Source organism: Elephas maximus, chromosome X (genome assembly GCF_024166365.1).
Source record: "Elephas maximus indicus isolate mEleMax1 chromosome X, mEleMax1 primary haplotype, whole genome shotgun sequence".
In the NCBI taxonomy this organism is placed as follows: domain Eukaryota; kingdom Metazoa; phylum Chordata; class Mammalia; order Proboscidea; family Elephantidae; genus Elephas; species Elephas maximus.
The window spans coordinates 111,910,177-111,924,403 of NC_064846.1; the positions used below are offsets into that span (position 1 = coordinate 111,910,177).

The window sequence follows — 14,227 nt, forward strand, 5'->3', positions numbered from 1 at the left end:
TTGTTTACGCCTCAACTGGGGATAATAAAATAAGGTAGGGAAAGGTGAGGGACTGGTGGTTTGGATAAAGTTTCTTTATGACATGGAGACGAGCAAAATTAGATGGGTCACTATGAGTCGGAATCAACTTGACAACGGTGGGTTTTTTGTTTTGTTTTGTTTTACTGTGCTGTAGATTCCCTAAATGTTTTTATGTTGTTATCCTATGTATGGAAACTAGAAATGTTAGGGCTTTGAGTAATTCTGGTTAGTGTTGTCAAGCTCCATTTCTTCCAGTTCTTAATGCTTCATCTTTTCCTTAGGGGATGAAGTCAAACACAAGCACCAGATTTAAAAAGGTTTTAATACTGCTTGACTAGCATAATAAAGGCACATCTCATTAGGTGTTATGGAATATATAAAATTAACTGATTACTCCTGGACCTCAAAGAAAGACTTTCTTTTCATAAATCTTACCTATTTTCCTTCCATTTTTTATTCATTCCTTCTCCAGTTGCATCCTGGAATAGGCTTTCAACACACTTCAGGCCTGAATTACTACTAGAGCCTCCCTGACTACCATCACTCAGCCCAGATAGTCTAGCTTGATTTTCTTTCAAAATTGCTTTCATATAACTTCCCTACTCAAAAGCTTACTGTGGTTTCCTATTTCCTGTCATATTACATCTAAATTCAATTTTATTTTGTACTATTTCCCAACCAGCAGGTTTCCTTTACGTAAGTTAACTGTGAAATTTGTTTGCTTTTTCTATGGCAGAGTTGAAACAAGGACAAGAAAACAGACACTGAAATCCCTAACAGCAAAAGTTTATTTACAATTGAAGTTAAGGAATATTTTTAATGCATGCTGAAAAAACATTAATGTTCCAAACTTGTAGGTTATTATCTGATAACAAATACAAGACAATACTGGGAAAGGCTTTGGCATATGTAACTACTGGAATCAGGTTATCGGAACACTTAGACTATTAGAACCTTGCTATCAAAACACTTTATGTTATACCAACTCCATGGACAGCTCACCTAACTCCTCACAGGCTATCTGAGTAAATATCATCAAGGTTAAATGTTAAGACTGGATCTAAGGGAAGAAATACAGAAATGGCAAGTATCACATTTCAGAACCTAAATATATGAAAACAACACTAACATCAATTAAAGAAACAGCATTTCTACTTTTTTTTCTCCTGAAAAAACATTTGGCAATGTTTAGTGCATAAGAAGACACTGCTTTGGTCCATCCACTCTTTCCAGCTTTTCAAAGTGTTTCCTGGCATTTCGGATGTTGATCAGAGTAGCTGCAGAAGCTGAGAGTGGGGATGGGGAAGATATCCAACAGAGTAAGTATGGGTAGCCAAAGGAATATCTGAACAGTAAAAATAAATAAAAAGAGAGCCAAATCTCTGAACATATATCACAGAGAACATGCAGGAATAGGAGGTCCCAAGTTACCAAGGTTTAACTTTTCTGAATAAATAGATTTGCTTATAAGTTTTGATTAAATGTAAAATTTCCAAAATAAAGTGGGACATATTGTTTAGGCTTGGGGCTAATAGTACAAAACCCATTATCTTATGTTGTACTTTAATATTAACCTAAGGTAGGAAAAGCCAGTGGATCAGAGATAATTTAAACTTCTGGGAACATCCTGGAAATACTGCCAGAACCTTTATTTCAGTGGCTGTGATGAGCAAGGCTGCTACGGTATGGAGGTACCAGATGCCTCCTTTCCTGCCCATAAAACAAATATGGGAGTATGGTACTTTATATGCAACAACATATAAAATGGCTCAGCAGTTAATAGGCTACCTCTTAAACTTACTAGTCTTTTAAAAATCTTTACCTTATGGAGCATAAATCATGAATTTAGACTCTTTGTTCTTTAAAATTCCTAGATTTAGTAACTCGCTTTTTGAAGTTTCAATGAAGAAAAACATAGTATTCTAGAAGCTAAAGATAATTGTTTTCAAGCTTCAAAACGTTAAGTCTATTAAAAAAACCTATTTACCACTAGTACTAAAATAGGTTTTAAGTAACTAATAAGATACTACCTGTAGAGCAATTAGTTTAAATAATATGTAGACCTGAACCTACATCAGCTAAGATTAAACTTACGAATGGAGGGATCAGACATCACGACCATCACATAAGTGTTGGATGTAAAGATGTCAATGAAAGCAGCAAAGTTGGAGTTCCTGACTTCCATGCTCTGGAAAGAAGCAGCTAGCTTGCTATAGGAGACAGGAGAAAAGTAGTTAAAGAATGTAAAATCATAACAACAAAAGAAGTTCTTATCTTTTATGTTGAAGATTTTTACAGCATTGTACCTCAACTCACCACTTTGATAAGATGGTTAATCACTAACCCCATTCTGCTTTCCAGGCAAACTCTAATACTGAATTGAAATGCTTTGAAAAGTGACTAGGTCAGAAAGTGGATTAGGACTTGATATTGATTGTGAAATGAAAGTGGGTGTAGACCTAGATCCATGTTAAAAATTTGTAAAAAAGTTGAATTTTCCCTATCATTGACATTAATACCTATAATATGCTTTCAATGTCACACTTAAATTCAAGAAGTGATCCTTTCTCTTTGAAAGGAAACAAGAAAATTATATTTGCTTGTCATTTGCTAGCACAATGTTAGCACAGAAGAAATAGCAAATGACAAATATAATTTTCTTGTTTGTCATTATATTTTGTTTGTGATGTATTTGCCTGTCATTTGCTATTTCTTCTTAAAAACGTTATCACGAAATCAAAATACTTGTAAATTAAAAATACATCCACACTGTCTTTTTTATTTACCTATGTGTAAATTTTTTTTTTATGTGTAGTATAGGGTCGGAAACGCTGGTGGTGTAGTGGTTAAGAGCTACAGCTGCTAACCAAAAAGGTCAGCAGTTCGAATCCACAGGGTACTCCTTAGAAACCCCATAGGGCAGTTTTACTCTGTATGAGTCGGAATGGACTTGAGGGCAACAGCAGGTTTGGTCTGGTTTGGTTTAGTATAGGGTCGCTATGAGTTGGAATCAACTCGATGGCAATGGGTTTGTTTTGTTTTGTTTTTTTATTTTGTTTTGCTATGTGGTTACCATTACATACTCTATTTATTCACATGCATTCAAGTTACCGTCTAGTGTCCTTTTATAGACTCCTTTTAGTATTTCTAAATACCAGCACATCTTCTAGCAAAGAATTCACTCAGTTTTGCTTTGCCCCAACTGTCACCACCACCTTGGGCAGTTTAAATGTTAAACAATTGCTGTTGATTGTTTTCAACAAGTGCTTGGGGCAGGGGGTGGGGAGGGGTAGGGGGAGACTGTTCACAGTGAATGAACAGTCAAATAAAGATAATCCCTCCAAGTGGAGTTTCCAGAGAATTGCCAAATAGGTCAGACAGTGACAGTTCTCTGGGATGGGACTTTTTTTTTTCAAACCCCATTCTGCACCCTCCAGTGGGTGATAGGATGCTAATTTTCATGGTGACCATGATTGTGAGATTCTTGGTTTTCAAGGCTACTGCAGAGCTGGGAAGAAGGGGATAGAAATACAGAAAGTTAAAAAGTTAAAATACCACAAAGCTCACTGTTCTTACCAAAATTCAGCTGTATTTCTTGAATAAACCTCCTCAGATTGTTGAAAACCTCTGATTAATTTCAAGAGTTCTATAAAAATTGATTTTGACAATTTTCGCCAGTGTTTCTCATTGCTTTTATGGAGGAGCAGATTTTTCAAGGTCTTTATCGGCCATTCCCACTGACACTGCCTGCCATCTCTTTTGATCTTACAATAGCCTTATATAGACACAGATAGGCCATAATTACTATCATTATTATTTCCATTCTTTTACAGATGAATAAAGTAGGTATGTTAGTTTTATACTGCTTCCATAAAAAAATTACTGCAAACTTAGTGATTTAACAGAAAAAAGGTGAAGCCGTCTGCACCTGTAAAGATTACAGCCTTGGAAACCCTATGGGGCAGTTTTACTCCATCCTATAGGGTCTCTATGAGTGTGAATCAACTCGACAGCAAGAGATTTTTAGGTCTGTGCTGGTTTAAATAATACAAATTTATTATCTTATAGTTCTACAGGTCAGATGCCTAACATGGGTTTCATCACGCTATAATGTCAAGATGTTGGCAGGGCTGCCTTCCCTTCTGGAGTTTCTAGGAAAGAATCCATCTCCTTGATCATTTAAATTATTGGCAGAACTCACTTCCTTATGGTTGTAGAATGAAGTTCCTGGTGTCCTTGCTGGCTTTCTGCTGAGAGCTATTCCCAGTTTTCTAAAGGTTACCCACATTCTTTGTCTTGTGACCCCTTTTCTCCATCTTGAAAGTCAGCAATGGCAGGTCAAGTCCCTCTCACATCTTAAATTTCCCCGCCTCTTCTTCCATCTTTGAATGCTCTGACCTGCCTTTCTGCCTTCCTCTTCTGCCCATGTGATTAGATTGGACCTACCCAGATAATTCAGATTAATTTCTCTATTTTAAGGTTTGTAACCTTAATGCCACCTGCAAATTTCTTTTTACACGTAACATACCACCGGTTCCAGGGATTAGGGCGTGGACATTAGTCTATCTACCACACTAGAGCTTAGAGAACTTTTGTAGCAAAGTTAGCAAGTGGCGTAGCTGGAGCTAAACTGCAGGTCTTCTGACTCCCTGTTCAGTGCTCATTTCACCACCCTGCTGGTGTATACTATTGAAATTAAGGTGGTATTAATCTGAACTAGATTGTTACGAATTAAGATGATTAATTATGGTCTCCAGGGCAACCACTTGGAAATCCAACCAGCCAAACTGCCTCTATGACCCCCTTGGTGACATTCTGGCCAACCTGCTACTTCTGAGACTAGAATCATAGAATGTTATGACCTGAATGGTCTTCTGAGCCTAGCCCCATCACTTCACAGGTGAGGAAAATAAGGCCCAAGAACGTTATGATCCCACTCTCAGTTCCCAGAAAACCCAGAACCACAACTGAGCCTCTCCTGACTTCCAGCTCATATGATTTTACCATTATACTTTTTTCAGTTAAACATATATCCTCACAAGTTACATCATCTATTGAAAGTAGCCTCATAATACTCATCAACTATTAACAGCTATGAAAAACATGGCCCACAAAACTTATATTATCCCTGTACAATGCCTTTCTAACTTCTCATAAATTAATATGACAAACTTTTTTCTTATAACTACTCTAAGCCTCCGTATGAACACAGATTTTTATATAGATCCCACCCCACAAAAGAATCAAAGAAGAAAAACGTTATATATTTTTTTCTGTGTGCTGATTTTTCTTAAATCTCACCCAGAACAGGGTTTCCCTTTATGATTACTAAAATTGGTATCTCAAGTTATTTATAACCAGCCAGACAGAGAGAGACTGTTCATAGCCCTTCTCCACACCCCACCCAGAGTCAATCCTATAGATTTTGTAGGCTCTGATGATGGAGAGTGGGGAGGGCCACTTAACTGAGGCTACTCTGTTTAGATTTTTCCTGGCCAGAGGATATTAGAGCTATGTTACAGTCTATTCCCAGTAACCTGAAAACACAGAACAGAGGTATATGGAATTTAATTGCCATTTCTACCGGACTTCAAATTTACGTGATTGTTCACACCATATTAACCTTGATGTTGTTATGCTCTAGGCCACTAATAAAATCTGCATTTATACAGCAGGCTGGCACTGGTGGCAGCCTAGTCTCCCATTCCTAACCTGTTCAGTCCCAACCCTGCCCATGCTACCTCTGTCTGTCCCTCAAATATCAGCTGGGGCTCATTTATGATTCGTTATCTTCTATCTCATTACTTGTCAATCGCCTAGCTTATACCTCACAAAAATTGGTCAGACTTTTTACATTCTGCTTACATCCCAGAAGATTCCCCTGAAATCAGGATCTACAAACTTGAGGCCTGATGACTTTCCTATAAGAGACCTCAAAATTTCTCTGTATCTTTGCTCAGTCTCTCCTTTTTTTCTTTAAATCTTCTTCCTGTTTAAGGCTAACACTTCCACATATAGACTCACTTCATTCTATTCCATTTCTCTTTTCCACTAATTGTTCTTTTTTTTCCATTAATCTTTGCCTTGCCCCTGGCCTCTCCCCTTTTGCCCTCAAACCTGTTCAATTCTCCCCAATGAAAAAATAAATAAATGAACAAAGCACTCCCTTCTCTCCTGCCTTCTATAAGATAGTTTCTCAAGGAAAACAAAATTCGTTAGCACAAATATGCCAGAAAGTCTCAAAGTATTCTAACTCATGAAGAGAGTAAATGTATACCTATTGTCTGGGCATCAAAGTTTTACCAAGATAAGAATTTTGATTATTAAATTTTTACAAAATTATGATGCGCAGTCATTTCTTCTTATATTTATAATGCTATGGTTCAAATTTTATTTAACCAAAGCTGAGACAACATAGACTTTTTTCTATACTCTCTATTCTGTACCACAGATTCTGCTGTCTATTCCTGAATCACTAACTCACTATTTTAATTACCGTGGTTTTATATACTAAATTTTGTTATTTGGTAGGACAAATTTTTCTTTTTCAAAACTTTTTGAATACTCTGTTTCTTTCCCTTCAAGCAGTATCAAACAATCTCAAAAGGTTACTCTGCTTTTTTTTAAACACTTCTTCTGTATCAGTTGATTTTGCATTAAAGGGAAAGGACTTGCACCTCAGTCAACTGTAGGCTTCCTTAGAGATTAGTTTTCTTTTTGTTTAAAGGAACTATTCTGAATGTAGAAGTGCAGTCAACTACAGTTACTTGAGCTTCTCAAAAACAACATTTTTTCCAGAGATAAATAGATCACACTTATAAGATCTCTTACCTGCAGCTCAGCTTGAATTGCTTAATAATGTTGCTGATTTTCTCAAATCTGTGGGCATCACGCTGCTCTTTACACTGATAGTGAGAAATCACCTATGAAAAAGGATATCACTCTTTGAATCCATGCAATATAGTTATATCACCCTCTACTCCTACTCATGAACCTTGCTGGATGGAATACACAGGAATTAAAATGGCTACATCTGTGGAAAGAGATGATGGAGAAGCTCAATGTCATTAGTCAGAACAAGTCCAAGGGCCAAAGGCCGAATAGACAATCAACTGCTCCTATGCAAGTTGAAGCTGAAGAAAATTAAACAAGTCAATTAAAAGACAGAAAAGAACGAAAAGATAAGAACGAATGTCAGAAGAGACTCTGAAACTTGCTCCTAAACATACAGTAGCTAAGGGAACTGAAGAAATGATGAAGTAAAAGAGCTGAGTAGAAGATTTCAAAGAGTGGCTAGAGAAGACAAAGTAAAGTATTATAATGAATTGTGCAAAGAAGGGGAGTTAGAAAACCAAAAGGGAAGAATTACACTAGGTGAAATAAGAAAAACTTCAAGCCTCGATTTGCAAATTGGAAGGAATCTATGGGCAAAAACTGAATGACATAGGAAGCATCAAAAGAAGATAGAAGGGATACAGAGTCACTCTACCAAAAAGAATTGGTCGATGTTCAACCATTTCAGGAGGCAGCATATGATCAAGAATCGATGGTACTGAAGGAAGAAGTCCAAGCTGCACTGAAGACATTGGCAAAAAACAAGGCTCCAGGCATTGATGGAACACCAACTGAGATGCTTCAACCAACAGATGCAACCCTGGAAGTGCTCACTCATCTATGCCAAGAAATTTGGGCAACCAACTGGAAGAGATCCATATTCGTGCCTATACCAAAGAAAGGTGTTCCAGTGCAATGTGGAAATTGTTGAACAATATCATTAATATCACAGGAAAGCAAAATTTTGCTGAAGATAATTAAAAAATGATTGCAGCCATACATCAACTGGGAACTGCCAGATATTCAAACCAGATTCAGAAGAGGATGTGGAACAACGGTTATCATTGCTGATGTCAGATGGATCTTGGCTGAAAGCAGAGAATACCAGAAAGATGTTACCTGTGTTTACGCAAATTGACTGTGTGGATCATAACAAATTATGGATAACATTGCAAAGAATAATTGTGGTCATAAGAAACTGTACATAAACCAGCAGTCATTTAAACAGAACAAGAAGACACTGTGTGGTTTAAAATTGGAAAAGGTGCATGCTAGGGTTCTATCCTTTCACGATACCTATACAATCTGTATGCTGAGCAAATAATCCAAGAAGCTGGACTATATGAAGAAGAATGTGGCATCGGATTGGAGGGCAACTCATTAAAAACCTGCGTTATGCAGGAGAAACAATCTTCCTTACCCAAAGTGAAGAGGATTTGAAGCACTTACTGATGAAGATCAAAGACTATAGCCTTCAGTATGAATTACACCTCAACATAAAGAAAACAAAAATCCTCACGACTGGACCAATAAGCAACATCATGATAAACAGAGAAAATATTGAAGTTGTAAACGATTTCGTTTTACTTGGATCCACAATCAATGCCTATGGAAGCAGCAGTCAAGAAATCAAAAAATGTATTGCATTTGGTAAATCTGCCGCATAAGACCTGTTTAAAATCTTAAAAAGCAAAGATGTCACTTTGATGACTAGGTGTGCCTGACCCAAGCCATGGTGTTTTCAATCACCTCATACGCATGCAAAAAGTGGGCAATGAATAAGGAAGACCAAAGAATTGATGTCTTTGAATTATGGTGCTGGCGAAGAATATTGAATACACCAGGGCCTGCTAGAAGAACGAACAAATCTGTCTTGAAAGAAGTACAGCCAGAATGTTTTTAGAAGTGAGGATGGTGAGACTTCATCTTACGTACTTTGGACGTGTTATCAGGAGGGACCAGTGCCTGGAGAAGGACATCATACTTGGTAAAGTAGAAGGTTAGTGAAAAAGAGGAAGAACCTCAATGAGATGGACTGACACAGTGGCTGCTGCAATGGGGTCAAACATAGCGACAATTGTGAGGATGGCACCGGACTGATGTTTTATTCTGTTATACATAGGGTCACTATGAGTCGGAACTAACTCAACGGCACCTAACAACACTCCTCACAGAAGACATCTGTCAGTCTATCACCCTGATTTTCAGTGTAGACTTGGCACCTGGCTTACTATCTCTTCTCCTTTGTCCCATACCCTGCCAACATTTTTGGGGGGTTTCTATACCGCTATGAATGACGCATTCAATACCATTTGATTATAATTTTATTACAACTTTTAAGTATTACCTATTTTGATATACTACTGTTCTTTCTTATTTTAATCACTGTTTATCTTATTTCAGGATTTCTCAAGATGTTCTTTGATAAAAAAGTACAAATCAAAAAGGAAAAATAAATCATTCTTAGTTGTTCTTGAGGTGTACTTAATGTATTTAATTTTAATGAAAGTGATAACTAAGTAGCTTTTGGTATTATCTTTAAAAAGCTGAACAGGGGAACCTAACCCCTGAGAATTTACTGTTGAATGTGTTCATGAACCTGTTGATGATGGACACCCACATCAGCTAAAAATACTTCCCCTAACACTCTCAGATTTTAATAAACCCACTCAAATATTACCTACAAATGGAATATACAGATGTAATGCTTCTAGTAGGAAGTAAAACTGAATCATCAGCCAGAAGAAAATTATAAGTGAAATTCCCTGAAACAATACGAAACTTTGAAAACATAATTCCAATATCAATGACAGAACAGGTACCCCTTGCTTGATTTCATCTCCCTCAGTGAAAATGGTTAGTTACACCTAAACTTGGTCTTCAAGAGAAACAAAGGCAACCTGTTACTGTTAGTGAGGAATTAGGGTTAACCTCTACGACCATGTGTGTGGTGGATATGGCAGGGGAATACTAGTGAAGTAGGATTCTGTCAAGCCATCTACATCAAGACAGACAGAATATTTTATTTGCTTGTTGCTAACCAGACCAGCAGGAAAAACAGGCTCAGGGTAGCGCAATTCCAGGCGAGTGAACCCTGTCAATGGGCTGAGGCAGAGCGACACTCTAGTTAAGACTCCTTGTCTCAGTTGTGTCAGCTAGCAAGAATGATGGCTTGGATGGCACAAGGAAGGGGAAAAAAAAACTACACTCTGGATTCTTTGCACTTTGTTACTATAATAGTGAAAGGAACCAACGTTTAATAGTTTACCAAATATATGCCAAGCCTTGTGCTAGCATATATTTATGCTAGCATAATGTTACTTTGTCCCATTTAAATCTACATACACAAAAAATCCTATGATACAAATACTATTATTTCTTTCTTATAGAAGGGGAAACAAGCTCAAGGAGATTAAGAAATGTGTCTAAAGTTACCAAGTATTGGTAGAGCTCAGATAAAATTACTGTGAGCTGCTCTTACTACATTTACTAAGCTAATTTGGCAATTACTCATACAATGTTTTGTGAAATTTCAAATTAGTTTCTATTACTGTTATTTAAAACTTTTATTTATAAATATAACATCAGCCTTTGTATTCTCCCCTTAGGGCCATGTACACAGTAGGCTCTAATACAGTTGCTAAGTTCAATTTATAAGAAAAATAAAGATACCAATGTGCCTTTTTCCCCTTCCACTTCTCCTTCTGAACTGTTAACTATTGTTACTGAGTTGACCATTATATCTCTTCCATGTTAAAAGTTTTCAACTCAGTCCTTTGGAGAAAAGGGTGGGATGAGTTTCCTCAAATGGAAAATATTCCTCATGTCATAATGAGAGTCAAAAGGAAAGAGGAATCCTTTAACAAAAATGAATAATTATTAGCAGAAATAATATAAACTCCATAATAAGGTATACCTGTAAAAATCGAATTTTTACTAAGTAAAAAAAAAAATTTTTTTTTAACTGAAGAACTACACATCGATGTAAGCACTGTACTTCTTTCAAAGACACAATGTGCTTCTTTCAAAGACACAATGTACTTCTTTCAGGTCACTTGTGAATACTACTTTAAAATAAGGCTGTGCTTGCTAAAGTAATGACAACAGGAATAAAAGTTCTTCTTGAAAGTAGCAGCACACTGTTCTTTGTTGCTGAATAGAAGGTACAGTGTGAAATACATCTGCAGAGCAGACAGTTCTCACCAGAAAAGTAGCTCTCTCAAACAGAAGCACTTCATCAGCCTCGATAATTTCAGCAAAATTCCTTAGGTTCATTTCCAGCTGCTGAACATTGGGAATCAGCTGATAAACAATGCTGGACCAAGCCTAACAGAACAGAAGCACAGAGTAATGTTACTAATAGGTAGCCAGTCCTGGACCTTTGCAAATAAATACACTATAACATACGGACAGCAAAATAGGATGATAATCCAGTCCCAAACAAATACTAAAAGCAACTATGATGTAACACGAACGAAATCAGAAATTGAAGTTAATATTTGATTTTTATTCTTCAGTTGGATTTTTTTTTGAAGTTCAAACACTTCGTAAAACGCTGGAGAAACTGCTTTCCAATGATAATTAAAAGTAAATGAGTAATTTAATTCCATAATGTTGCCATAGGAAAAAAATTGATAAATCTGATCTGTCGTGCTAAAATCCTTCTAATCCAGCCATTCCACAAATACTTAAGTCTAATAGTGTAGAACACTCTAAAGGATCAGGACCTAATAATGCTATATTTAACATATATCCAAGAATCAATTCTGTGAAAATACCAAAGCCACATGTATAAATGCTCCTCTCCTGAATGGGATAATATACCACTTAAAGAGAAATTAGTGGCATTATCATCCCAGAAGTTTTATTGTCAGCTATAAAAATAATTGATTCAATTGAATTAAAAATGTTCCACCATGTGTTTGCCTAAAAGTGACTTCATCTAGAGGACTACGACTAACATAAAGCATTGAAATTAACCACGCCCTCCCTCTATTCTCTTAAGGTTCTTTTATTTGTATTCCATTATGATACTTCCTTCAATCTCACTCCAATTTGTCTGGTTAGGTGTATGTATGCTGTTCTTCTTTCCCCTATTACAGGGCAGGAACCTGGTCTTAGTTATTTGTGTATCCAATAGCATCAAGTAGATATGCAATGAGCGCTTGTTGAATAAAATTTAATATAAAAATTTAAGTCAGATGTATGCAACATTGATGTAAGATATAGTAGTGTCATGTGTCTATGTTCCAATTAGTTTTATCACTTAGGCATGGGGTTCAGGTTCCTAGTTCCCAGGTCGGTGTTAATGTCACTGCTGAATTTACCTTGGAGAAGGCACCAAAGCTAACCACAGCAGAGACATTGTCACTCACAGCAGTGTTGTGATTAGCCAACTGTCTTTGGTCGTGTTATGTATTGCCATCCTTCACACCGCAGTTGGTTCTTATCAGTGCGTCATGTCCATCCTTATTCACGGTTACCTGTTCTATGGGAATAAGGCTTTGAGAGAAATTCGGCCCATATTAATCTAGAAAAGTATTTCCTAGACAGGTATCTCAAAATGATCTGTTATTAAAGAGTGAGGCTGGATCAACATAATATTGGGGGAAAAATGAATTAGATATTAAAAAGTATCAGTAGCTATTTCAATGTCCACTGGGGTTTTTCTTCTTGGCAACTCAAATTTCTATGCTTCTGGTTGTAGATACTTGTCAGGTGCAGTTGATACTGAGGCTGTAGCTACCAGTGACAGATAAGGATGCTTTCCTACCCAGGGTCAGACCTGTCAATGGATACCAGAACCAGTGTGAAGGAGGAACCAAAAGGAGTCAGTGGTAGAAAGGGGGGAAGCCAGAAAAGGAGTCTATGTGCCAATAGGGTAATTTCAGCTTCAGGAATAACACAGCTAATATTGTAACCTCCACAACTACTGAAAACAGTGTGGTATCCATTTCAGAAGTGAGAACAATCCATTTGGTTGAAAGAATACTGGTCTCCAATTTGGCATGGAAGTTGAAGCTACCATATTGTAGATATAATATGCCTCAATCTAAGGATACTATTCTCCAATCTCTCCCTGAGATATTTTTCTTTTATTGTTACCCTTGCTCCAAACTTAGGTAGACTAGCTTATATTCTGTAGAGGTACCTGAATACTGGATACAGCTTCAATAACACTGAGACTGAAATGGGTCAAAAAAGATAACCAGTAAGTGAAACCTCTGCTGTCACAAAGATCAGTATAAAATTAATCATGACCAAACTGGCTAATTCAGTGTGATTTAGCAGCTACGCCTACCTAATCTTAGATAAAAACAGAATCTCTTAACGTTAAGTTTGACAGTCTTCGAACAATTTATTGTGGACTATTTCTCTTGTGGTTCAATAAATCTAGATGGCTTTGAAGTTGTTTAAATTTTTTTAAGTTTTGTTAATATTCTTCTAGCTTTTTATTCATGCTGTTAAAATGAGGGAATGCAGGGAAACATACACACCTTATAGAGAGTTTCATCCCAGATAGATGTTCGGAAACAAGAACATTCCAGTGGACGAGACAAACGTCTGAGGTCTTCTTCTCGTTCTTTAAAAATCTGAATTAAAAAGTCCAACACATACTGATCAGCATATAACAGTTCTCCTCTTTACTTGTAAAATCAAAGATATAATTATTTCAGCAGATTTTAATTGGGATCTTTTGTACCTTCTTAAGAGAAATTCTGAGATGCACATTATTTCACAGACTAGGATGGCAGAAATCATTTCATGTCAAGTCTAAAACTGCAACAGTCTAGCTACTAGAATTCTTCAGGCCTAAGCTGCTTGTGCTGAATATTGAGAAGCACTGTGTTGGAAAATAAAATTTACCATTTAAAGAAGTTTTGATAAAATAAACCTTACACCCCAAACCACCAAATCTAGGTCATTTTTTTCCTTTGCATGCCTTTTTTTAATTGTAAAAATACAGAGGTGGGACCAAGATGGCTGACTAGGCAGGAGCTTCCGCTTATCCCTCTTGCAACAAAGACTTGAAAAAACAAGTGAATTGATTACGTACAGGACAATCTACGAACCCTGACCATCAAACACAGAACTATGGAGTTGACCTGAGTGACAGGGGAGCAAAAAGCCACACGTTGAAGCAGTGATTGGTTCTGGAGCCAGTGTGCCACACCGCAGCCTTGAGCACTCGTGGTTCCCTGGTGCCAGAGGGGTGGGGCTGATTGTGGCTTACTGAGACAGGGCAAACACGGACACAGGCCTAAACCTTGGGACCAACCTTGGAGGGGACCCAGCCAGTGTACACAGGCTGCACACCGACGCAGCTGACAGGCAAATGAAAAACCAAGAGGAAGCGGCAACTGGTTTTGTA

The 14,227-nt window shown here is 37.1% G+C and overlaps 1 protein-coding gene across 2 annotated transcripts in view; it reads right to left on the reverse strand.

Moving 5' to 3' along the window:
- Positions 1-835: 835 nt before the first annotated feature.
- The window catches only part of RRAGB (Ras related GTP binding B), a 44,041-nt gene continuing 30,649 nt past the window's right edge, over positions 836-14,227 (reverse strand). For both annotated transcript variants that reach the window (XM_049872616.1, XM_049872617.1), the window contains 5 exons: positions 13,353-13,448; positions 11,059-11,181; positions 6,853-6,944; positions 2,116-2,231; positions 836-1,307 (listed from right to left, as the gene is read on the reverse strand). In XM_049872616.1, coding sequence (XP_049728573.1) covers positions 1,210-1,307; positions 2,116-2,231; positions 6,853-6,944; positions 11,059-11,181; positions 13,353-13,448 — 525 coding nt within the window. In that variant the 3' untranslated portion in view covers positions 836-1,209. The remainder of the gene's footprint in view (positions 1,308-2,115; positions 2,232-6,852; positions 6,945-11,058; positions 11,182-13,352; positions 13,449-14,227) is intronic.